Source organism: Aotus nancymaae, unplaced genomic scaffold, assembly GCF_030222135.1.
Source record: "Aotus nancymaae isolate 86718 unplaced genomic scaffold, 86718_ANA_hifiasm-v0.15.2.pri h1tg000011l, whole genome shotgun sequence".
Classification (NCBI taxonomy): Eukaryota; Metazoa; Chordata; class Mammalia; order Primates; family Aotidae; genus Aotus; species Aotus nancymaae.
In genome coordinates this window covers 22,558,059-22,585,216 of record NW_026988422.1, presented here as the reverse complement: position 1 = coordinate 22,585,216, position 27,158 = coordinate 22,558,059, and the positions used below count along the sequence as shown (strand labels likewise).

The 27,158-nt window shown below is 36.2% G+C and overlaps 2 protein-coding genes and 1 pseudogene across 3 annotated transcripts in view; 2 read left to right on the top strand and 1 right to left on the bottom strand.

Moving 5' to 3' along the window:
• EAF2 (ELL associated factor 2) overlaps positions 1 to 26,807 on the bottom strand; it is a 35,549-nt gene extending 8,742 nt beyond the window's left edge. Inside the window, exons 1-4 of one of the 2 annotated variants that reach the window (XM_012476215.2) lie at positions 26,625 to 26,807; positions 19,669 to 19,763; positions 8,680 to 8,816; positions 6,346 to 6,491 (exon numbers count right to left, since the gene is read on the bottom strand). In XM_012476215.2, coding sequence (XP_012331638.1) covers positions 6,346 to 6,491; positions 8,680 to 8,816; positions 19,669 to 19,763; positions 26,625 to 26,733 — 487 coding nt within the window. In that variant the 5' untranslated portion in view covers positions 26,734 to 26,807. The remainder of the gene's footprint in view (positions 1 to 6,345; positions 6,492 to 8,679; positions 8,817 to 19,668; positions 19,764 to 26,624) is intronic. The other variant, XM_021673983.2, reaches the window with a different exon arrangement.
• LOC105733663 (heterogeneous nuclear ribonucleoprotein A1-like) lies at positions 14,724 to 15,725 on the top strand (annotated as a pseudogene).
• Positions 26,808 to 26,963: 156 nt separating the features above from the next.
• The window catches only part of IQCB1 (IQ motif containing B1), an 80,776-nt gene continuing 80,581 nt past the window's right edge, over positions 26,964 to 27,158 (top strand). The window contains exon 1 of the mRNA XM_064374689.1: positions 26,964 to 27,050. The gene's annotated coding sequence lies outside the window, so the exon portion shown is untranslated. The remainder of the gene's footprint in view (positions 27,051 to 27,158) is intronic.

The following is a 27,158-nucleotide window of genomic DNA, read 5'->3' as shown; positions in this document are numbered from 1 at the left end:
TCATTAATTTGTTTCATTAATTGTTTTCAATTTAATTGATGCCACTTCTTATTTTCATTATTTGTCTCTTTTTGCTTGCTTTGGGTTTAATCTGCTTTTCTTTTTCCAGTTTCCCAAAATTAATTGATATGATAACTTTCCTCACTTCTCAGGTAAGCATTTAGTACCATTAAGTTCCCTCTCAGAACTTCTTTAGTTGCATTCCACATATTTTGGCATGTTGTGTTTACTTAATACATTTAGTTGCATGAATTTTAATTTCCTTTGATGATTCTTCTTTAACCCATAGATCCTTTAGAAATGTGTTGTTTAATTTTCAAGTGTTTAGAGATTTTTCCTGTTGTCTGTTACTGATTTTTAGTTTGAATTCATTATGGTCAGATAAATAGTCTGTATGACTTCAGTTTCTATAAATTTATTGAGATTTGTTTTATGGCCCAGGATATAGTCTTAGTAAATATTCCGTGGGCACTTGAAACAAAATATGTATTCTGCTGTTATGTGGCATGTTACATATCTGTCAATTACATCCTGATGGTTGATTATGTTGCTCAGATTTCCTATATCTTTGTTGATTTTCTATCTAATAGTTATATTAGTTGCCGAGAGCAGAGTGTTGAAATACCCAGGCATAATTGTGGATTTGCAGATTTCTCTTTTCAGTTTTATCAGTTTTTACTTCATGTTTTTCTCAGTTCAGTTGATAAATATATACATATTTATGTCTTCCTGGTAAATTAATCCTTTAATCATTATTATTATTATTATTATTAGAGACTGAGTCTCATTCTGTTGCCAGGCTGGAGTGCAGTGGCGCAATCTCAACTCACTGCAACCTCCGCCTCGTGGTTTCAAGCAATTTTCCTGCTTCAACCTCCTGAGTAGCTGGGTCTACAGGGACACACCATATGCCCAGCTAATTTTTGTATTTTTAGTAAAGACAGGGTTTCACCATGCTGGGCAGGATGGTCTCCATCTCTTGACCTCGTGATCTGCTGCTGCCTTGGCTTCCCAAAGTGCTGGAATTACAGGCATGGGCCCCTTTAATCATTATTAATCTACCTCTTTGTAGTAATTTATTTTGTGCTTTTTTTTTTTTTTTTTTTTTAGATGGAGTCTCACTCTGTCACCCACGCTGGAGTGCAGTGGCACGATCTCAGCTCCCTGCAACCTTCACCTCCCAGGATCAAGAGATTCTTCTGCCTCAGCCTCCTGAGTAGCTGGGATTATAGGTGTGCCCCACCGCACCTGGCTAATTTTTGTATTTTTAGTAGAGACGGGGTTTCACCATGTTGTCCAGGCTGGTCACAAACTCCTGACCTCAGGTGATCTGCCTGTCTCGGCCTCCCAAAGTGCTGGGATTACATGTGTGAGACACTGTGCCTGGGCTATTTTGCTCTTAAGTCAACTTTATCTGGTATGAATACAGCCACATGTGCTTTTTAAAATTAATGTTTACATGGTATATATTTTCTATACTTTTACTTTCAAGCTACATATGTCATTAGTGTCTTATAGACAGCATATAGTTGAGTGTGCTTTTTATACAGTCTGCCAATATTTGCCTTTTAAATGGTTTATTTAGACAACATATATTTAAAGTAATTATTGATATATGTTAGGGCTTAAGTTTGTCAATTTGTTATTTGTTTTCTGTTTGCTTCCTCTGTATTTCTCTGTTTCTCTCATCTTGCCTTTCTGTGGGTTACTTGAACCATTTTAGAATGCTATCTCAATTAACTTACAGAGCTTTAAAATGTGTCATTTTGTATATTTTTCTTAGTGGTTGCTTTGGGTTTTTTAATATATATGTCTGACTTGTCAATGCATTACCATTTCAAGTAAACCTCACATCCATGTAGGTCCACTTTGAAATATTATTTTGGGTATCAGAAGGTATTATCATTTTTGTTTCAGTTATCACATATGATTTAGAAAAGTCATGAGGAAAATCATAATCAATTGTACTTATTGATATATTTGCTGTTTCTGTTGTTGTTTCTCTCTTCCTGATACTCTAAGATTCCTTCATTTAACGTTTCTCTTCTGTCTGAATGACTTTATACATCCAATAATTAAGGATAGTTTCCTAGGAACAAATTCTTTCAGTTTTCCTTTCTGAAGCAGGCTATTTGCTCCTCATTACTGAAGAATCATTTTGGTAGATACAGAATTCACACTTAACATTTTTATTTCTTTCAGCACTTGAAAAATATGCCACTTTCTTCTGGGCTCCATGGCTTCAGATGAGAAATCTGATGTTAACTGAATGGTATTCTTTCATAGGTAATATGTCATTTCTTTCTTGATTTCAATACTTTTCTTTTTGCCTTTAGTTTTCAGATGTTTCATTATGATGTACCTTGGTATCAGTTTCTCGGGGTTTACCCTATTTGGGGTTTGTTCAGGTTTTCACATCCGTGGGTTTATGTCTTTCATAAAACTTTGGAAGTTTTTGTGCATATTTCTTTAAATGCTCTTTTAAACCTGCTCTCTCTCTCTCTTCTTTGAGACTCCCATGACACAAATATTGGATATTTTGTCATTCTTCCACAGATTATTGGGGATGTGCTCATCTTGTTTCAGTCTATTTTCTATTTTCAGGTTGAGGGGATAATATATAACCTCAAGTAAACTGATTCTATCCACTCCCTAGCAATGAGCTTATCCAATGAGTACTTTTGTTGTTATTCTGTTTATCAATTCTATAATTTCCATTTGTTTCATATTTAAAACTTCTATTTCTCTAATGTGATTTTCTATGTTCTTTTTTTTTTTTCATTTATTTCAAGGGAATTTATAACTGAACCATACTCATGATAGTAATTTAAAGATCATTGTCAGATAATTCTAACATTTGATTCATCTTGGTATTGGTATCAGTTGATTATCTTTTCTCATTCATGTGATTCTCCTGAATCACAAATTATGGTATGACAGGTCATTTTCTTTTGTTTCTTTTTTTTTTTTTTTTGAGATGGAGTCTTGCTCTGTTGCCCAGGCTGGAGTGCCCTGGCATGATCTCGGCTCACTGCAATCTCCACCTCCTGGGTTCAAGCGATTCTCCTGCCTCAGCCTCCCGAGTAGCTGGAATTACAGGCACTCACCTCCACACTCAGCTAATTTTTGTATTTTAGAGAGATGGGCTTTCACCATGTTGGCCAGGTTGGTCTCAAACTCCTACCTCAATTGATCTGCTCACCTTGGCCTCCCAAAGTGCTGGGATTACAGATGTGAGCCACCAAACCCAGCCACGACAGGCAATTTTCTATTGTATCTTGGATATCTTGGTTTTTATGCTATGGGAGATCTATATCTTATTCAAATTTTTAATTTTAGTAGGCAATCACTCTGTTTAGATTTAGCATGCATATTCTTGCCTAAAGTTGTAGGTTGTGGTTTAAATGACGATCATGCTTTCAAAGCTTTTGCAGTATTGTCTTGGTCTTCTTAAGTAAATCTCTAGCAGCTGGCATCCCCAGTGATCCCTGCTGGTGCTACGTAAAGGAAAGAAGTAACTTCACCAGGCAAGGAAATGTGGTGCGTATAGATGGGGAAAGGGAGTCTCTTGCCTGGGATGAAAAGTGTTTCCTGAGCCAGGCAATTTTTTTGTGATTGGCTCCCCTGCTTGGAGGGGTGGAGGAAAGGAAAGTGCTTCCTAGCAAAGTGTTTGTTGTGGCAGAATTCCCCCTTATTGGTGCCATCCAGTCTCAAGATGTCTTTAGATGAGAGAGAAGAATCTTAAGTTAATAGGGCAAGGGGGCAGGTCTGGGAGGTAGAGTGGTATGAATAGCCTCCCCAGGCTGAATGCTTATCATAATGGAATTCTACTTGGAAATATACAATGTCTCTGATGGAGGAGGGGAGTCTCAGGCCAGGCATACAGGGAGAACACTTCAAGGACTGCAACCACTCATTGTGGTATCATCCTATTTGCCAGTACTCCCAGCTGTGAGTTGTCTCCAGGTAGGGGAGTGGAATTCTAGATCCATCTTATTTCTTAAAAAAATTTTTTTCTGTATAAATGGGGTCTTGCTATCTTAAACTCCTGGCCTCAAATGATCCTTCCACCTCAGCCTCCCAAAGTGCTGGGATTACAGGCATGAGCCACTGCACCTGGCCTCTTTCTTATCTCCCAAATTCAATTCTAGATAGTTCAAAGATATAAATATAAAAATTAAGCTACAAAAATACTAGTACAACTGCCAGACATAAACTTGAAAAGATAATTCAACCATTATAACAGTAGTCAGTGGCACAGTAGGGTAAAGAAAGTATTTTATAGAATGTAATCTATGGAACATGTTATACAAATATCTCAAGGTAAATGAAGTTCAATTCTCATACTAAGTTAGAAATAGAACGCTTTATGCTTGGAGATCATGTTAACGTATCCACTACAACTTTCTATTTTTTTTTATTTTTAATTTTTGCAATTTTTTAATTGAGATGAGGTTTCGCCATGTTGCCTAGGCTGTTCTTGAACTCCTGGGCTCAAATGATCCTCCCACCTTGACCCCTGCAAAGTGCTAGAATTATAGGCATGAGTCACTGGTGCCTTGCCTCCTCTACAACTTTCTTTTCTCTGAGTTATTATTCAATGCAATGCTTTTATTAAGGCCTCTATTAAAAACTGCCACATGGAAGAACTTCTACTTGTACTGTAAAATTATTGTTGAGGACACTATATAAAGTTTAATGCTCCCTAGAAAAAGGTTCCATATGATGAATTCCTTTCAGAATTTAGTAACAGGGAAAAGTCTGATTCTTTGTAACCTATCAGATAATACAACATATGCTGCCTGTGTCTCCCTTTTTTTGTCTTGGTAGCTAGAAGCTCAGAGCTAAATTAAAAAAAAATTTTTTTTTAATTTTTTTTTTTTGAGACAAGGTCTCACTCTGTCATCCAGACTGGAGGGCAGTGGCACAATCATGGCTCACTGCAGGCTTGACCTCCCCATGCTCAAGTGATCCTCCTACCTTGGCCTTCCAAGTTGCTGGGACTACAGGCATGCACCACTACACCCAGCTAATTTTGTATTTTTTGTAGAGATGGGTTTTTACCATGTTGGTCTCAAACTCCTGAACTCAAGTGATCCACCACCTTGTCCTCCCAAAGTGCTGGGATTATAGGTGTACAGCACCACACCTGGCAATTTAATGTGTTAATGATTAGCAAATTTGCTTCCTCTTCCTCTTTAATATCTTAATTTTCTGTACCAATATTTTGTATTCATTTATGTAAAGACATCATGATTTAAATCCATTTGAAGGTAGGCATGATGTAAAAAAAGTAACATTTAAGACCCCTTGTACCGCCAAGGGTTCTGGACTTGTCTTTCTTATTATATGTATAGGAGCTACTAATCCATTAGAGAATGAATACTATACTGGGCTTTGGGCTTAGAAAGGAACCATGAAATTGGACAGCTATGTGCAAATTTTAAGAAGGCAAAGCGAAGAAGCAAATATACTTTAGTGACCAGGGTCTCACTGCAGCCACAATTACTACAACATTAATATCCACACTGCAGCTAGAAAAAAATGGAGATTTAAGTTTTCTTATTTTCAAAAGGACTGTGCCTCCCTAAAAATACCTCCATGCTGAGAAGTAAGTAGCAATTCAGAAAAAGTTGCCTGCATAATATTCTGCTTACTATTTCCCTATGGAATTGATGACATCTTAGACATCTACGGTCTGGCCATACATAAAAAATTTTGACAGGAAGATGCTGTGAGGAATTGAATTTGAGTCATCACAATTGCCAAAAAGAAGAAAACTCCAGTTATAAACATCTAAACAGTCATTTTTTTATCCCGAATAGTAGTTTTCAGTGATACAAATTATCTTACATGGATATCGCTTACATAAAACTAAAAATCATAAGCTATATCCTTACCCCAGAAAAATGCATACTTACAAAAATATTATACTCTCAGTAAAAGTTTATAATTAATACCACTGTTAATTAAAATGAAAAAATTCACTTAAGATTTCTTTTCTTTTTTTGGGATGGAGTCTTACTCTGTTACCCACGCTGGAGTGCAGTGGTGCGATCTCAGCTCACTGCAACCTCTGCCTCCCGGGTTCAAGTGATTCTTCTTCTTCAGCCTCCCGAGTAGCTGGGCCTACAAGCATGCACCACCATGCCCAGCTAATTTTTGTATTTTTAGCAGAGACGAAGTTTCACAATATTGGCCAGGCTGGTCTCGAACTCCTGACTTTATGATCTGCCTGCCTTGGACTCCCAAAGTGCTGGGATTACAGGTGTGAGCCACCGTGCCTGGCCTTAACATTTCTTAATTATCTCTTATAAAGGGTTGTCACATATACTTAGAGTTTACCTCTTTCAATATCATCTATTGGAGATGCTGGGGACATCTTATCTTCAGAGGGAGAATGTTTTACAAGATTGGGAGTCCTGGCTGAATTCCACATTTGTTGTTGCTGTTGTTCTTTGCGATACTGAATTTTACTGCTTCCTTCAACTCTGCAATTAAGAACAGGTATGACAGCAATGTAACAAAAATTTCAACTTACAAAGTTATTAAAATTGACCACTTATTCTTTTCCTAAACATCTTTAGAATAATATTCCAGAATTAAAACATTAATTTAGTTAATCATTTAACAAGTATTTATCAGGTTCTATTTCTGTGATACACATGTCCATTGAGGGATACAAATAAAAACAAAAACAAAACCCATGCCAGGCTTGGTGGCTCATGCCTGTAATCCCAGCATGTTGGAAGGTTGAAGTAGGAGGATTATTTGACCCCAGGAATTCAAGACCAGCCTGGTCAATACAGTGAGACCCTATCTGTACAAAAAAATAAAAATAAAAATATTAGCTGGGCATAATGATGGACACCTGTAATCCCAGCTACTTAGGAGGCTGTGGGAGGATCATTTGAGGCCAGGAGTTTGAAGTTGTAGTAAGCTATGATTGCACCACTGTACTCCAGCCTGGGTGACAGAGTGAGACCCTGTCTCAAAAAACAAAAACAAAAATCCAGGCTGGTACAGTGGCTCATGCCTGTAATCCCAGCACTTTGGGAGGCCGAGGAAGGAGAATGGCTTGAGGCCAGGAGTTCATGACCAGCCTGGGCAATATAGCAAGACCCTATCTCTATTTAAAAATAAATAAAACGACAACTAAAAAAAAAAAAAACCATTGCTTAAATTGAACAGATAAGGCATTCACAAATGACTAAAATAAAAGGAAAAACGTAAGTGTATAACAGGTACAATATATTCCCTAAATTCTAAGATTATTATTTCTGTTAAAACTAAATCACTTCTACATTTTCCATTCATAACTTAAGATAGGCATAATAAAGGAGATTCATATACTTTTCTCTCAACATCTTTAAGAAGAGTATATAACAAAAGTATGCCTGATTTTTGCCTCTCCCATTTCCAGTCACCAAATCTTATCAGTTCTTCCTTCAAAAAGTCTTTAGACCCTCATTTTTCTCTTCATTCCTGCTCTCAAAACTCCTGGTTTATACGTTTTTCTGATTCCTACATTGTTTTCATTTATTCAGTTTCTCTACTGAATTAGTGTTTTAAAACAAACTGTAAACATGCCAACCCCTGGGTAAAAAGACTTTAATATGTAACCACTACCAGCAAGATAATGTCCTAATTGCTTAGTTAATATTGATAGCATTAACCTCAACCAACAAAATTACAACCTTACCTCTAGCCCAATATCAACATCACCCCCTACTTTCCAAAACATGTACACAGGTACAGAGATAAACCTCTGCTCTGTTCAAATAGGTCTTACTCACTGGCCCTGAAAAAGTCAGATATATTTCTGCCTTCAAACTTGGCTTACATCGTCGTCTCCTTTCTAATCAATTAAATTGGTATTTCACAAACTTTCTTCTAGTATGAATCACAGCATGGCATGAGTGGTAGAGGTGAGGGGATATTACAAAATAGAGTTTCCCAGGATCCTTCCCTGATTTAAGGTTAGATTCGGGAATTAATTTTTAACAAGTACCCAAAGTAATTCTTATGATCCCAACCTCCTCTTAAGGTACATCAAAAATGCCTCCCTGAATGTTCCAATCTACCATTACTTCTCCTTTTCCTTAATTCCTATAGCAACTTTTGTCTATACTATTTGCATGGCTTTTAGAGCAAATATCCTTAATATTACATGGCAAGTAATGTGTTACCTATTTCCAAAAAGGATTTGAAATGAGTATATTCTCCTATTGACTTTTTAAATGGAATAGTCTGTTTATTTGATTAAAATGCAGAAGTTTTGAGGTGTTTGCATAGCAAACTTTCCTTTTACTAGTACCTTACACATCATAGGTATTCGATAAATTTTTACTAATGAAGATTAAATTATTTTACAGAATGTATAATGGCTCCTTTCAATCCAGTTATATGGAAGTATCTACAACAGAATATAAAGTATACCTATACCTATAGAAAGCATTTAGAAGCAAAACAAGCTTTTATATATCACAGAGTGATGTGGTAAAAAGCTTTTGGCTTAGGATCTCCACCAAATTTAAACTTAGAAAAAGATTAAAACATTTTTGTACCACACAGAAATAACCCCCTTGTATAATAATGTCACTTAATACAGTCAATTTTTCTTGACATTTCCTTAGAAATTTATGTTTATAATATAATTTATTTCATTAAACCACATACCTTGTTTTTTTTACAGTGATGTTGCTGCTGAGTTTTTCTAGTCGACATTCTCCAGTATCATGGTTAATAATCAAAATGCATTCTTTTAAGTAAGGTTTTTTTGAACCTTTGAAAACAGTTACTGGTGGAGTTGAACCCTGTTTAAAAAGTTAATTATTATTACTGAAAATTTACCATAGGAATTCAGTTGGGAGGGCCTTTGAAATCTTGATACTGTGTTTCTCCTTCTATGTTACACTTCGAGTCACCTATAAACGACCTAAATTTACTACCCTGGATCCAAAAAGAGTGTAGTAAAAAATACAGCTGAAGATAGGCTGAAATCTCAAAGCTGCTATCATTGAGGAAAGGGAAGAGAGGAGGTACTCACCTTGGGCCAGTAAAGATTTGTTTCACTGGCCTATAACGAGCAATTGAGATTCAATTCGAATATAACCAAACCAATATATTTTATAAGGAAACAGAGCCTTGAATCATATTTTCTATTACTCTTCTTCTTTTTTTCTTTTTTCTTTTCTTTTCTTTTTTTTTTTTTTTTTGAGACAGTCTCACTCTGTTGCCCAGGCTGGAGTGCAGTGTTGCAATCTCAGCTCACTGCAACCTCCACCTCCGAGGTTCAAGTGATTCTCCTGCCTCAGCCTCCAGAGTAGCTGGGACTACAGGTGTGGACCACCATGCCCAGATAAAATTTTGTATTTTTAAAAGAGATGGGGTTTTACCATGTTGGTTAGGCTGGTCTCAAACTCTTGACCTCAAGTGATCACCCACCTCAGTTTCCCAAAGTGTTGTGATTACATGTGTGAGCTACCGCATCTGCCCTCCTCCTCTTCTTTCCTATTGCTTTGTAAGTTTAATTTTTTAAAATCTGGCATTTTCTTAACGTAGCACCTCCCTATGCAGATTAAGCAACACCTCTTACACTAAACCCACTAATTAATTTTAGCATAATTAAAACTAAGTGAGATAAGCAGACATTATGTGCTTAATGAGGTAATATGAAAGTACACAGCACCATCCATAAAATACCCTTGCCAAAAACCACACAAAAACCCCAAAGAATTTAATTCTTATCAAACCCCAAAGAATATATAGTCCAACCTGCCCTTAGAAATATAACTATCAGTTTATAGAAAATTAGGAGGAATAGAGGAACAAGTTAAATATATCCAGATGGAAGTAATTTGAAGTCCAGAATGTAGATACATTCTCTAGGACAGTTAAAACAGTTTTTCCAACAAACTAATGGCACAAAAAAGGGAAGAGAGCCAAGTGCAGGTACTGGAGTACTTATGGAGGATGCAGGGTGCTGAAGCAGGAAGACAGCTTGAAGCCAGGAGTCTAGGCTTCAGTGTGTCATAATCACACCTGTGAATAGCCACTGCACTTCACCCTGGGCAACACAGTGAGACCCTGTCTCTAAAAAAAAATTCGAAAAGGTGTGGAAAGGAAAGGAAGCGACTTTTAAAGAATAAAAGAGACAAGAATATAATTTTCAAATACAACATAGAAATCTTATTTGGATTCTAGTTAGGACATTTTACAGACAAATGTCTGTAAAAACACATTTTTGAGATCATCAAGAAATTGTGACTATGGACCAAGTATTATTATTAATTATGTTATTTGTGATAATAGCATGTGCTTAGATAAAGACAGAAATGTCCTTATCGGTTAGAGATACATAAATAAGCATTTATGAAATGGCACATTTTCTGGAATTTGCTATAAAATATGCCAGGCGGAAAAAGTGGTAAGAGAATAGATTAGAAAGAAAAGCAAAATGTTGATAATTGTTGAAGCTCACTGATGGGTACATGTTGTGCATCATACTATTCTTGTTGGCATAAAAGAAACCTAGATCATTACAAATAAACTACATCTACTTACATATCCTCCTTTATCTTTGGTCCTTGCCCTATCAAAACCTGAAGGAATTTTATGTTTGTCATTCTTTTGCTTTATCCCACATATCTGTATTTCTAAACAATTATTTATGTATGTTTGTTTTTGAAGTTTATAAAAGTACATTAAATTTTTAATGGATTTATCATAATAATTTTGTCAAATATTACAAAAGTAATAATAGTACTGTTAGATCAGGTTAGAAAAGGATAACTTAAAAAGACTAAGGGCGTATCATGTTAGTTAACCACTAGAGATTTACTAAATGACCACTAGGAGGAGTATGAGATAAATTTGGTAATTGAAAATGCCGTAAAAGATGGGTAGGTTAGAGATTTCAGAAGGTACAGAGAGAAAACTATAAATGTAAAATAAAGGAACAGTTTTTTGTGAGGTTTTTTTTTTTTTTTTTTTTTTTACCTCTCCCAAAGACTAAAGTAATCTACAGAAAATCAAGAATATACAACGCATAGATGAAGACATGTCTGGGCTAGCTCTGAAAAGGTTAGATGTGGAGCACTTACTTGAAGCCCTGGTAAGCTAAAGAGTCAGGAGCATGATCATAACAAAACAAAGTGGCTCTACTTGGCTGGTTAAGTACATTTTTCAGATGTGTTGACTGAAACAAGTAAGATTCCCCAAAATAGTTACCTAAGGACTCCAAATTACAGTTGATGAGAGATTTGTGTAATATATTCTTCTTAATGATATCTGTAGTTTTACTTAGAATGGAATACATCTAAGAATTACAATGTATTATTGTTCTCTGAGCTCCTGAAAATAGGAACTAATCATTACTTTTTAGAAAGTGCTCTCAGCACCTCAAGAAGTACTAAAACCTTTATAAATATGTAATAAATGTTAAATACGAACAATATAGACAATTTCTGGTCATAAGTAACAAATTAAACAAATTTCTCATAATCTCTACACCAGCCTTCTACATTTTGAACAAGTTTTATAAATGTAAACTTTCTCCCTTATTAAATTGAGCACCATTCCTAACTTTTAAGCTTTAGTTTCTGTCCATTCCCTTATTAAATACCCCAAGAAAGGCAACTATTAAAGTATCAGACAATACTAAGCATATGAACTATCATTACCTCTAAATAACTACTGAATATCTCCTTTCAGCTCCATGTTCACTGTAATTATCCACCTTCAATTGTCGTTTATCTAGATTATTGTTATTCTCCTTCCTACTCTCTCTCCAATTTTGTTCCCCATTCTGTAGACAGGCAAATCTAAACTTATTGTTCCCATGCTCAAAAATCTTTCTGCACTTAAAAAACTGTGTATTCAGGATAAAAGCCATATTCCATAAACCTGAACATAGGGTCCTCCATGACCTTCTTATCTACTCTCCAACTTTCTCCATCTGCCACTGTTTACAAACCACACAGAACTGCTTATAATTAGTTTGCATGAATGACTGACTTAGGATGGTCAACCAAAAGACAAAACTGTAAAATAAAATATAAAATAAATGAGTGGGCCATGTGTGGTGACTCATGCATGTAATCCCACCATTTCGGATGGCTAAGGTGGGAGGATCACTTGAACCCAGGAGTTTCAGACTAGCATTGGCAACATAGGGTCGCTACCAAAAAATTTAAAAATTAGCTGGGTGTGGTGGTATGCATTTGTAGTACTAGCTGCTTGGAAGGCTGAGGCAGGAGGATTGCTTGAGCCCAGGAGTTTGAGGCTGCAGTGGGCTATAATTGTGCCACTTCACTCCAGCCTGAGTGAGAGAATGAGATCTTATCTATAAAAAATAAATAAAATAAAATAAGTGAGTGCATATGTTATTTTAGCAAATGAAAGGACTCTTAACCATACAACAAAGGACTCAGAACCAACACTTCAACCTAGGGGAATGAAGAGAAAATAGTAGTGATAAAAGAAATCTGGCTATTTATATATACTTAACTTTTTTTTTTTTTTTTTTGAGACAGAGTTTCGCTCTTGTTACCTAGACTGGAGTGCAATGGCGCGATCTTGGCTCACCGCAACCTCTGCCTCCTGGGTTCAGGCAATTCTCCTGCCTCAGCCTCCTGAGTAGCTGGGATTAGAGGCACACACCACCATGCCCAGCTAATTTTTCGTATTTTTAGTAGAGACGGGGTTTCACCATGTTGACCAGGATGGTCTCGATCTCTTGACCTCGTGATCCACCCGCCTCGGCCTCCCAAAGTGCTGGGATTACAGGCGTGAGCCACTGCACCCGGTCTATATATACTTAACTTTAAATGGATAAGAATAGACTTAGCTGAGTGCGGTGGCTCACGCCTATAATCCCAGCACTTTGGGAGGCTTCACCTGAGTTCAGGAGTTTGAGACCAGCCTGGTCAACATGGCGAATCCCTATCTCTGCTAAAAATACAAAAAATTAGCCAGGCGTGGTGGTGGGCACCTATAATCCCAGCCACTTGGGAGGCTGAGGCAGGAGAACTGCTTGAACCCGGGAGGTGGAGGTTGCAGTGAGTCAAGATTACATCACTGCACTCCAGCCTGGGTGACAGAGCAAGACTCTGTCTCAAAAAATAAAAATAATAATTTAAAAAATGGATAAAAATAGACTGAAAATGATAATATAAGAGCTAAATAAGTATTCTTGACATGAAGATATTCTGCAATGTAACACAATATCTTGGCAAAAACTTAGGTGTTTGGCTGAGGTGGAAAAAAAGAGAAGTGAAAGGGAGGTGGAAAATGTCTTATTATTAAGGAATAATAAATGTATTCTAAAAATCTCACTTGATGGAGGTAAGGAAATAATGGAGGAGCTCAGTTTTCATATAAGAAAATAAAATCATATGCCTCATTATGAACACCAGGAAAGGAAAATAATCGATAATGGAATGGAAAAGTATACTAGTACTCCCAAAGTAATGAGTAAAAAAAAAAAAACAAAAACGGAATTTTAAAAAAAAAAGACATAAGAAAAAAAAGCAATGGTTGGTAAAACTAATAAAGAATATAAAAGAAACAACAAATATATAAAAATTAATAAACTAGAAAATAAAAAAATACAAATCAAGTATATCAATTTTGAACTAAATGTGAATAGACTGAAAAGACAGTATTCTCCCAATAAAAACAGAAAGTGTTAAACTGGGTTTAAAAATAAAACAGTTTATTTCATACCAAATGCCAGCTAAATAAAAGGAAGACACACTAAGATTCTATGAATACACAAATGAAAGAAAGTAAAGGTAGTTATATAAATGTCAGCTAAATAAAAGGAAGAGACTAAGATTCTATGAACACACAAAAGAAAGAAAGTTGGATATATATATCTCAAAGAAGTAGGCACTTAAGCTTAAAAACACAAAAACAGGACAAAGATTTTATTTGTAATAATCAAAGATATACTTCATTAAAAAAATACGACTGTAAAAGAATGTTAAAATAGGACTCTGATCCTAAAATCAGATGAGGTCCCAAGAATGTAGTGGACTATTTTCCTGTATCAGCTAAGTAAACTCATTGGAGAGAACCAGACAAGGTTCATCTGGGAAAGGATTTTGTCAAAGAGGGTCATCTGGAGTGGCCCTCATACATGTAAGAGCCTCATAGGTGTAGGATTTGAGGGCTAAATTATATGTAACCACTAGAAATGCATTGTCTGACTAATAGAAGGATAGTTAGAAGTTTCCAGTGGGCTATTTCATAAAATCCCACAGAAGTACCTCGTAAGATAAAGAGTCAGCGCTAAAAACATGCCAATCTCTGAACCAATGACAAATCTTAACAGTCAAGTTAAGTAAAACTTTTTCTTTCAAAATTCAACACCTTGAAATTTTATAGCAATCATGGAGAATTGTTTGTAAGGAAGAGAGATTTGTAAATGCCCACTATTTAACCAGACTAACAGTCTTTGTTTTTATTAGTTTTTTCTATTTGGTAATACCATAGAAACCCAAAACAAATGGAATTAGAAAATCTACCCTATCAAAGAACCAAAGGCACTCTTAAAACTATAATATGATAAAAGCTATATTTTATGGTCTGACTCTAAGCTTCCTAGGCAGTTTTACCAGGATGATTAAAGCAAGTTCGTACAGAAATAGAAGAATCACTTTTCTGCCTGTGGACACCACCGAAGAAGCATCATTAAAGTTTCTCTTCTCCCTGCCGTCATGTCTAAGTCAGAGTCTGCTAAAGAGCCCAATCAGCTGAGAAAGCTCTTCATTGGAGGCTTAAGCTTTGAAACAACTGATGAGAGCCTGAGGAGCCATTTTAAGCAATGGGGAATGCTCATGGACTGTGTGATAATGAGAAATCCAAACACCAAGTGCTCCAGGGGCTTTGGGTTTGTCATATGTGCCACTGTGGAGGAGGTGGATGCAGCCATGAATGTAAGGCCATATGGGGTGAATGGAAGAGTTATGGAACCAAAGAGAGCTGTCTCAAGAGAAGATTCTCAAAAACCAGGTACCTACTTAACTGTGAAAAATATTTGTTGGTAGCATTAAAGAAGACACTGAAGAACATCATCTAAGAGATTCTGAACAGTATGGAAAAATAGAAGTGATTGAAATCATGACCGACTGAGGCAGTGGCAAGAAAAGGGGCTTTGTCTTTGTAACCTTTGATGACCAAGACTCCGTGAATAAGACTGTCATTCAGAAATACCATACTGTGAATGGCCACAACTGTGAAGTTAGGAAAGCCCTGTCAAAGCAAGAGATGGCTAGTGCTTCATCCAGCCAAAGAGGTCAAAGTGGTTCTGGAAACTTTGGTGGTGGTCATAGAGGTGGTTTCAGCGGGAATGGCAACTTTGGTCATGGAGGAAACTTCAGTGGTCATGATGGCTTTGGTGGCAGCCGTGATGGTGGTGGATATGGTGGCAGTGGGGATTGCTATAATGGATTTGGTAATGATGGAAGAAATTTTGGAGGTGGTAGAAGCTACAATGATTTTGGCAAGTACAACAATCAGTCTTTAAATTTTGGACCTGTGAAGGGAGGAAAGTTTGGAGGCAGAAGTTCTGGCCCCTATGGTGGTGGAGGCCAATTCTTTGCCAAACCATGAAACCAAGGTGGCTATGGCGGTTCCAGTAGCAGCAGTAGCTATGGCAGTGGCAGAAGATTTTAATTAGGAAACAAAGCTTAGCAGGAGAGAAGAGTCAGAGAAGTGACAGGGAAGCTACAGGTTACAACGGATTTGTGAACTCAGCCAAGCACAGTGGTGGCAGGGCCTAGCTGCTTACAAAGAAGACATGTTTTAGATAAATACTCATGTGTATGGGCAAAAAACTCAAGGACTGTATTTGTGACACAAATATTCATGTGTATGGGCAAAAAACTTGAGGACTACGGTTTTAATGTAGATTTTTTTTTTTTTGCACCCATGCTGTTGATTGTTAAATGTAATAGTTTGATTGTGACGCTGAATAAATGCCTTTTTTTTTTTTTAACATGCTGTGTAAAGTTAGTCTACTCTGAAGCCATCTTGGTAAATTTCCCCAACAGCGTGAAGTTAGAATTCTTTCAGGGTGATGCCAGGTTCTATTTGGAATTTATATACAACCTGCTTGGGTGGAGAAGCCATTGTCTTCAGAAACCTTGGTGTAGTTGAACTGATAGTTACTGTTGTGACCTGAAGTTCACCATTAAAAGGGATTACCCAAGCAAAATCATGGAATTATTGGTTATAAAAATGATTATTGGCACATCCTATGCAATATGTCTAAATTGAATAATGATACCAGATAAAATTATAGATGGGAATGAAGCTTGTGTATTATCCATTATCATGTGTAATCAATAAATGATTTAATTCTCTTGAATGAAAAAAGAAAATAGAAGAATCTAAATGCCTCAAACTAATTATCATTATATTTCCACAAAATACCAACAGAATTAAGAACACTGAAGAAAAGCAAACCTCCTAATTGTTTAAAGGTGTTCTTTAAGTGAAGGGAGAAACCCTTCACAAAGTCTATTTGAGAAGGTAATTTCCATTGTTATTCATAATTGTTCAAGGACTACATGCCCAGAAGAAACAATATTTGCTTTTGACAGGTGGTGATCTAAATAACTCTTTGATTCTCACTGTTTAAATGAGTTAAAATTAATTTGTATTATATATTAGACCCTTCATTAATCTTATTCCTAAATATCATCTATCACCCACTTTGTTCTCATATATGCCCCTTCTGACCTAGCCTATATATATGCCTACATATGTAACTACATATATGCCACTAGGCATTGTATGTAGTTCTTCAAATGTTTAACAAACTTTTTTTTGTTGCTGTATCATAGTCCATATCTTTTTCTTTTCTCTGACTAAAATATCTTTCCCTCTCTCCTTCACCTGGGTAACTTTAACTCATCTTCAAAACTCAGTGTATCCTGATGTCTCCTCCCTGTACCCTGCCTGAGATATCTCTTTCCTGTTTCTACAATATCTATGTATATATTTTGATAGTTCTTAGATTTCTAGGTTTTAATCAGTTATTTCCTGTCTCTCCCATTAAATGATAAAATGTTTCAGGATACTGACTGTGTCTAGTTTACTTCTGTATTCCCAGTGGCAGTTACCTAGAATAGGACTTATCACACAGAATGTCCATGCATATACACACACACAAATACTGAGGCATATTCTTTTTTGGACATATCTCTGGGGGCTTGTGGAAAGGGGTAGTGGTGGTAGTCGTGACTTTTTCCCAAATGATTTCTTTACAATTTCTGAAATTTACAATTTGCTGGCTTGAAAATATAGGCCTCCTATAACTGTGCTTCCTTTAAGAGGCATTTCAATTGAAACAATAACCAAACACCTGGAAGATGGTAACTCTTGGTTAAAGCAAGATGTGAATGAATGACAAGGGTTTATTATTAAACGTAAGCATCCCCATTTGTTTAGAGTAGAAGAGCAATGCAAGGGATTAGGACAGGAGGATGGCAACTTGAGAAAACAATATTCTACTTGGCAAAAAAAAAAAAAATACAACTAAAGTGATTCTGCCAATCAATCATTACTGATCAATAATACTATATAGCCTGAGACAACAGACTAGTGGTTCCCATTTTCCTTTTTTTTTTTGAGACTGGGTTTTGCTCTCGTTGCCCAGGCTAGAGTGCAATGGCATGATGGTTCCTGTTGTTAATATGAGGCTTTAAAATTTTTAAAATCAGTGGTTGATTTAGGTTTTTCTTTAATAAACATCATAAAGCAAAGAGGCCTTGGTTACCAGAGACTAAATTTCCAAATTGTTTTACAGCTACTGTTATGAACAATTTTTCATAACAGAGTAATACAAAGATTGACTTATTCACAACATCTCATACTAAACAGATTTTTCATTTCCTTCAGTTCCAGAAAGAACAAGTGGAAATACTCAATAAAAAGCCCCCACAAATTTAAATAGTCTTAGGAAAATCTCCAGAGACAGTAACTGATACAGTATGACATACCAGTGGGCTCTCAATAAATGGTTAACTGATAAAAATTAGAAAAAGATAGCAGATGAGAGGACAGAGAGTTTACTTGCTATACCTATAACCATAGTAAGCCATCTCATTAATGCATAAAGGAGAATGTGGATGGACTAGCACAAAACCACTCCTATTACAAAAATTAAACAAAACAAAGAAAAAAATCTCAAAAAAATCCAGCATTTTCTTTATATATTAAAATATAAAGTTACAGTCTCGATTTTTTTCTGAGACTAGACAAAGTCAGTATAAAAGAAAAGAAAAACTTAAGCTGGATACTCAGAAATTTCTAACTCAAGGACTCAGAAAACCAGAGTATACAACAAATAACTTGTATTTGTATGCAAATAGTATTTGGTACCGTTACTTGGATACATATGGAAATTTTTAAATGGACAAAACTTTTGGTTAGGGCCTCCCTGACAAAGTCTCTTTCTTTTTAAAACCATTGCTTAAACTATGGCTGAAATTCTTTCAAAAACACAATCTAATCATTAGAATTCTAATCATTGGAGTTTCAGCTATAGTTTGAGGAGTGTAAAAAGAAAGATTTTCTAATCTAACAAATATAATCATGGTACCTCTCTATATTAAAATTTCTAATGGTTTTATAATACCTATGAGAAAGAGTCCAAATTCTACATTACAACATAAAATATCCTTCATAATTTGATCCTGACCTACTTTTCTAGTCTCTGTTGCTATCAATCATTTTTCTTTTTCTTTTCTTTTTTTTTTTTTGAGATGGAGTCTTGCTCTGTCACCCAGGCTGGAGTGCAGTGACGTGATCTCAGCTCACTGCAACCTCCGCCTCCTGGGTTCAAGTGATTCTCCTGTTTCAGCCTCCTGAGTAGCTTGGGATTACAGGTGCATGCCACCAGACTCGGCTAATTTTCGGATTTGTAGTAGAGATGGAGTTTCACTATGTTGGCCAGGCTGGTTTTGAACTCCTGACCTCAGGGATCCACCCACCTCGGCCTCTGAAAGTGCTGGGATTATAGGTGTGAGCCACCATGCCTGGCCCATTTTTCGTTATACTATGATTTACTATGTAAAGTCACTTATTCCACAAACTCTTTGTTCTTTCAGCATCAGAGCCTTTCACATACTGTTTGGTTTGCCTAGATATTCTACTCTTTGTCTACCCAATAAAATCTTACTTGTCCTTTAAAGGCTCAGCTGAAATATTGCTTGCTTAATGAAGCTTTTCAAGATTCCAGCAGGCAGAGTATTTGCTTCTTATGTGGTTACACAGAATTTTGTGTATGCTCTAACTTATAACACTAGATGCTTATGTGTCTGTCTGCTGTAAAAGATTAGGACTAGAAGGCAAGGGATATGTTATTATCCTAAGGTCAGTGTATACAATCTGGCTTATAATAGGAATTTAATAAATATTTGGTTAGACCTCTAATTTTTTTCAAATCACTTGCTATGATAGTTCTTGGAACTATTAAATGGACTAAAGTATTTTGAGTTTTTTTTTTTTTTGCTTAGTTTAAAATATGGCTTTTGCTTTGCTGTGCTTATTAATTACTTTAACCAATTATCACTTCATGAATTGTGCAATTATTTTCATTTAAATTTACTGAGAATCCCACAAAAATTATCATTTTAAATATGTAGAAATACTCACTTCTATATTTGGCAGAGTTATGGTCACCTGTTCACCTTCACCGACCTCAAGGTATCCTTCACAAGAAGTGTCAATAGAAGCAGGTTTGAAGTCATCTAAAAATAGATACAAATACCAATTTTTATAAGATATAACAATATTTGGATATAAAAATTATGAGCATGTTTTAGAATGATAAACCATTTTTCAAGAGCTTTGTAATTAAAATTGTTTAAAGTCTTCATATTACAAATGAACAAACAAAATACAATCTAGTTTATTTCTGTGTGCATAATTCTGAGAAAAAAGCAATAGCTATACTGTAAAACAGAATCACTCACATTCATGCTCTCTTAGAATCCTGTTTAGACCAAGATGAAGCTGACTGACATATTCTACTGCTAAAAACTAAATAATGTCCATGTTTTCACAACTTGCTACAAAGCTGATGCAAGTAGAATGTTTTCAATTTTCAGTCCTTTTTCTCTATAAATTTTTCTTTCTTATCATTTTTTTGTTTTGTTTTGTTTTGTTTTTTGTTTTTGATGGAGTTTCGCTCTTGTTGCCCAGGCTGCAGTACAGTGGCACAATCTCGGCTCACCGCAACCTCCACCTCCCAGGTTCAAGCAATTCTCCTGCCTCAGCCTCCTGAGTAGCTGGGATTACAGGCATTCACCACTATACCCAGCTAATTTTTTTTTTTTTTTTTTTTTTAGTAGAGATGAGGTTTCTCCATGTTGGTCAAACTGGTCTCGAACTCCCAACTTCAAGTGATCTGCCAGCCTCAGCTGCCCAAAGTGCTGGGTTTACAGGTGTGAGCCACTGCACTTGGCTGTTTTATGTTATTTTTAACGGCTGTTGACTTAGTTCATGAATTTTGGCCTGTGAAATTTTTTTAAAGCACCTTTGGTGCCTACTACCACTTGTCTGTTATTCTAGCAGAACAAAATGAATGAATATATAGCAAATACAGTACATATTAATGAAGAAACTTAAGAAAAAGTAATCTTTCTAGTTTGACAGTTTTTTCATGAATATATATGCCACTAAATGATTATAATTTAACCAACTCTGTCACTTTAGAAGACCTTAAAATAAAAATTAATTTTGAGTCAAATCATAGTTCAAATGATGCCATTACAATCTATCATCTAGAAGGAATTCAGGGTACTAAGATATTCCATATGTTAAACAATCTTAAAAACCTCTAAGTAACTAAAGTCATTTAAAACTAATTCATATCAATATACATCAATGACTCATAATTCTGATATATAGCTCCCCACAATATATTTATATTAACTCCTTATTAAAATATTGTATCATGCAAAAGAGAACAAAAATTAAGCTTTGACTTTTACAAAGTGACACATGTAACCACCAACCAAATGAAGAAATAGAACATTACCAGCTTCACAGAGGCCCCTTCCAGTTATTACGTGTTGTTCCAAAAGATTCATCTTCATATTAACAAAAAGGCCCCAAAGGCAAAAAGTCTAAATCCAAAGTAATAGATATTTATAAGTGGAATTTAGGGAACTACAATTAGCAAATCTTGGGAAAGGAGAATCTTCCAACACTCATCAAATTATTGCTCTGTCAATAAACAAAGGCTGGCCCTGCTTCACAATGACAATTAAAATAGCTGACATTTATGGAACACTTACTACATGCCAGGCACCATGCTTAACACTTCATATTTACTTCTCATAACAACTATCAAAAAAATTAAATCTATTCCTTAAATAAATGTAAATGTAAATGAATATAAACAATTTCCAGAAAATATTTTTATAATATAGTTTATTCTTCATGGTGCTTTAATTCAAAACTGAATAGATGTTACAACTATCTCTTAAAATCTTGATGCTTATTCATAGATTTTAAGATACAGATATAAAAATAACATAAGCAATATGAAAAATGTGTAAGAGTTTTGATTTACAATGTATCCCTAGAAAGTATAACTGAAGAATCAAAGGATAAAGGTTAGACTGAAAATAAATTGAGGAGTTTGTTAGTAGTGGCAAGGTGAGAAAAGTGAAAGGTATAATTAAAGTGTTAAGCTTTAGATGCTTGAAAGAGGGTTTACACTGAAGGAAATAATTGTTAACGCCAATTGTTGAAAGGACAGTGCTATTGAGGGGAAAAAAATTAATAGAACTGAACTTGAGTAAGTATCACAGAGATAAAGTAGGAGAGAAGCCAGAAAATCTAAGAGAATGAACACAGACATGAACAAAACAACAATAATAACAGCTATTACATGCTGATCAATTTTAAATGTTTTTCCTGATGATTTTTACTTTGAAGCTTCGCACCAATCCTGAAAAGTAGTGAATATCCCTATCTTACAGATAAGGGAAGTGAGGGTGGAAAAAAATTACGTTCCTTGCCCAAGATCATGCAACTAATGTTTTCTAAAGCTAGAAAAAAGAACTAGTAAATCCAGTTAGACTAAAAAGATGAGAGGTTGGCCAAGATATATCAATGTCAACAAAGAGAGAAAAAAAACTTTAGTTTGGGCTAGCAAATACCATTTGTGAATCTAAAATAAGAACCAAAGTCATTTTATATGGATATATACAGTAGAAATGAAGTAACTGCCACATAAAATCTTTCACTATTTATAAATAAGTTATCATCATGCCCTATGTGGGTGCCCATACTAGCGGACTTTGTTGATCCTCAACTTTCTTTTTTCTTTTTCTTTTTTTTTTTTTTTTTGAGACAGAGTCTCTCTCACTCTGTCCCACAGGCTGGAGTGCAGTGGCACAATCTCAGCTCATGGCAATCTCTGCCTCCTGGGTTCAAGCAATTTTCTGCCTCAGCCTCCTGAGTAGCTGGGATTACAGGCACCTGCCACCACGCCTGGCTAATTTTTGCATTTTTAGTAGAGATGAAGTTTCACCATGTTGGCCAGGCTGGTCTTGAACTCTTGACCTCCTGATCCACCCGCCTCAGCCTCCCAAAGTGCTGGGATTACAGGTGTGAGCCACCATGCCTGGCCTATTATTTACCTTTTTGTGGACATGTCCTATTAGATTGTAATTTTTTAAAGCACAGTGACTCATATTTTAATTCCTCCAGATAGTGGCTCTAGCACAGTGCCTTTAATGTAATAGATATACAAGAGATCTTGTAGTTCATTCAGGTTCATAATGTTCACCCTTCTGTGAATCACTTCTAAACTTATTTTAAGTATATATATATAAGGTGTTAAATTATGTGTAAAATGCTTGTTTTCTAATTATTTTCTGTGGGTCAGATTCATCTCTGCTTCAAAACTCTTAATCTCTTTAGGGTAGACTGCCATTTTTCTTGCATACTTTTCACTAATATACTTCTGTTCTGATAGCATCCATTATTAATATTTGACAATAAAGAATTTTCTATGATAAATATTTAAAACCTTATAAATGACATTCCAAATAAAACTATAGCTCTCTAACTTCTAATATTTTTCTCACAGTGACACAAAGGAAAATACTGGAAGGTATGGTTGTCATTTAACTACAGCTAAATGATGCTTTAGAGAGGCCAGCAAGGTAACCCAGGCAGTGAAGCCGACCAATGGGAATCATAGTGACACAGAGGACAAATAAGCCCAATCTCACAACTCTGCTCCAGCCAACTGTTGCCAAGGGAAGATATGGGCTCAAGATTGCCAGCTTACCATCTGACTTTTAAAGATAAGCTGAAAATCTAGATTTTTACATAAATGGTCCTGAATGTTAGGTGTTTGCAACTAACTCAAGATAAAACAACAACGGTGTGGACCAAACAAGGCTTTTCTAAAGTCAAGCTCAGTCTATATGCTATTAATCTACAACCTCTGTTTTAGTGTTTATGAAGTAATTTTTTTCTTTACAATATACTATCAATTTTAATCTTCACAACAAAATTATGGGTTGAACTTTTTTTAAAGTATTAAACTTCTGAGTTTCAAGTAGTTTAGTTCTAGAATTAAAGAATTTGTTGAATATTCTCATGTTTATGCTTTCTGTATGCTTCTAAATGTCAAATGTATTCTCTTCTAAGTTGCTATGATTCTAGACTAAATAGTTCGCTTCTCAGTTCTCCTTGGTTTGAAAATCCTACCACCAACTTTACCATTTATTTATTCTCTCTGGATGTCTTTCATCTATGCTATTTTCTTCAGGTGTACAATGGAATTATTTACTATATTGCATGAAGAGTAGAAAATAATTTTCTACTTTGTATTTAACATTTTTTCTGCCAATGTTTATTGCTTTTCTGACTATTTTGGCTGTAGCATCACATAATGTCAATATTTCATAAGAATCCACAATTATTATTATCAGTTTATTTTCTGGGATTTGAATGAATTCAACCAACTCCAAAACCCACACTACTACTCATTCACTTATCATTTAAGGACACAAAAAAGTGGCATCATTTACAAACTTAGGATTTCACAATTCATTCCCTTATCTGGATATAAATTGTAAAACTAGTACTACTCCCAATTCAAAATTGATTCTAGTGAGTCCTGTTATTGAAACTCTTCTACCCAGTAAAGCATCTGTTGCTAAGCATTTAGCTTATCATTGATAGAGCATACCATGCCCCTCCTACCACATGCCAGACTACCTTTTTGATAGTTTTTATTGCTAAATCCTGATAAATGCTGTTTCAAAGTCTGACTAAATTACATTCATTAGCACCCCTCATACACATATGAATATAACTCTTCCATATTAATGGCGACTACTATTTATTCTCTACCCTGTGGCACATATTGTGCCAGGTTGTTTATGCTATCTTATTTAATCCTTACAAAAACCATGAAATATAAATATTATTATTATCATTGAGCCATAAGAAAACTGAGGCTGAGAGCTTAGAGAATATTCCCAAAATCACATTACATATATAGGTGGTGGAGGCCAGGATTCACATCCAGATTTGCCTGAAGTTTTATGTCAGATAGGTAGAATTGCTCCTATAAATAAAGACAGAATATTACTTTCTCCCACATGACATTTGCTTGAAGGTTGGTTATAAATTAGGTCCACCTTATCTGTCTGAACATCAGCTTCATACTATTCCATAGTTTTCATCCCTCACTCTGAGTTCTTAAAAGTGAGGATTACATTAGAAATGAAACTGTCCTCAAGAATAATGACCAGTTATATTTATATAAATCTAAAATGATTCTGTGCCATTACTACACCTGCTTCGACGACAACAACAACAAAAAATAAGAACTGAAAATCTAATAGTCCTGTCTTCCACAGGACTGTGTATTGAAACATCTGTGTTTATTTATTATTATCATTATTGTTGTTTTGTTTATTTTCATTCTTGTAGCTGGATCATCTAATACTCTGAATTTCAGGATACTGGCATTTTAAGAACCTTTATAAATGAAAGGCTTTGAAGCACCTGCAAGATTATTTTCAAAGGCAATTTTTTAATTCATTTAATTTGGGGTTTGTGGCCTAAATAAGAGAATACATACCCAAATCATACAGATATATATTCTTAAGCAAATTTTTATAATCTTAAACCCTTGTAACTTGAAAAACTAATACTAAGACTATTGCATATATGAGAAGGAAGAGGAGAGAGGAGACACTATTTGAGAAAAAGTCATGGAGAAACCAGGTAAAGACCCATAACACACTTCTGGAAATTGGGACTGAAGAGAGAGAGAAACTGCAGAGCCAGCACAGCACTATTTCACTGTGGGGAGCTCTGGATGAGAGAGTATATGATAAAGAAGAATAAACAAGGAACACGGTTGAAGATTTTCTGTTCACAAATATCTCCCCCATTTATTCTACCAAGTGGATGCTAATTTTGCTTAATAAAATCCTTTTAGTAAATATATTCTTGCAAGGTTAAAACCAGTGGTTCTTCATACCTTTACTCTGAGTAACTATAACTAAATTGTCTACAACTTAAACTTTTGGGAGAATGTAGGTTTTAATTAGTTGTTTTGATTGAACCATGGAATATTTAAGAGTAAAAACCATAAAGGTCTCTAAACAACCTGAGGACAGAATGACTGAGAAAGGTGGAAAGATGAGCTATTAAGGAAGGGCAAGGCTAGGGGAAGGAAGTGAAAAAATACTTACTTTACATTTTTACCACAGAAAAATGAGAGGTTATGATTCAGTGATTTCGAAGTTTCCTTCCCGCTCTACAATTCTATGACAGCTGTTATGCAAAAAATGTATGTCTTACGCATAAAAACTTATCGCTATATTTTCCTTCCTGGAATCTATGTCATCCAACTGATAAAGCAAAAGAGCTCATTTTTCTACTTCAACAACATAAAAGAGAATAATTTATTAAAACTAGTTCCACTAAAGAATACTTTATTAAAACAAGTTTGCACTAAAAAAAAACCAAAGGATAGAAATCATAGGGAGGTAAACATCTTCCAAATAAAGAAATTAATAACACATCGTCGAATACTTTGATAATCAGTATTTGATAACTCAGTGAAATCTGGGGTCCAAAGAGATAGATCATTGGGATGGTTGAGAACTTCTCCCCTTGCAAAGAACGCACTGATTAAGAACCCTAATCTGCCAGAGGTAAGAAAAAGTGAAGAAAACAGAGAATATTGCCCCACCAGCCTTAAGGCATTCAACTTCCCGGCATTAGGTCCTTAGTCCCTTCCCATCTGTCACCTTAATATTTTCCTGTCCACCCTTGCATCATCCACCTGTCATATCGGTCTCCACAGTCACCTCTGCAGACTTTTTCCACACTTTCCCTTCCTATCTGTTGATATCAACGCTCTCTTCCCAGGGTTTACCCACATTTGCTCGACTCTGATTCCTTCCACCGACCCCCTAAGACTCCGCAGGATAGAGGACCGCGCTGGCCCCCGTCCTTCCTCCCCGCCCCCCGGACTGTGGGAACAAAACACAGAGGGGTTTGTGCCTCTTTACTCCCATCCCGGGAGGCTCCCCCTCTATCCCCGGGCCATCCTCACTCACAGCGCACAGTGTGGAAGGCGCAGCGCGGCTGCTTCTCGAAACTCTCGCCTAACTTGAGAATCCGCTCGCGACGGTCTAGGTGTGGGAATCCCGCTGCGCTATTCATCATTACTCTTCTGCTCTGACTTTGCCTCCGCCACTGGCATTCACTATCTGCCACCTCAGCCTAAAGCAACTGCACTTGATCTGGCCAGCCCAGTCACCACAGACTCCACCCCGCGCCCGACGCGCACCGCCCCACCGAGCGCGTCTCGCGTTCTTATTGGCTTCTTCACAAAGGACGCTCCGCCCCTTGGCTCCGAGGCCCTAGTCCCGCTTCCAGGCCCCTTCCCGCGTCGCGACGCAAGCTGCCCCGGGAAGGCCGCGGCGCTGTGGTGCGGCGTGGGTGCCGGGTTCTTTAGTGGAAGAACGCGAAGCGAGGATGAGGTAACTGGTCTGAAGTGGTGGCTGGGGAAGGAGAGGGTCCCAGAGCGCCTACCCGGAGCCCAAGACCCCAGGCTCCTGGACCAAGTCAGCCGGCGTGTGAGAGCTCTT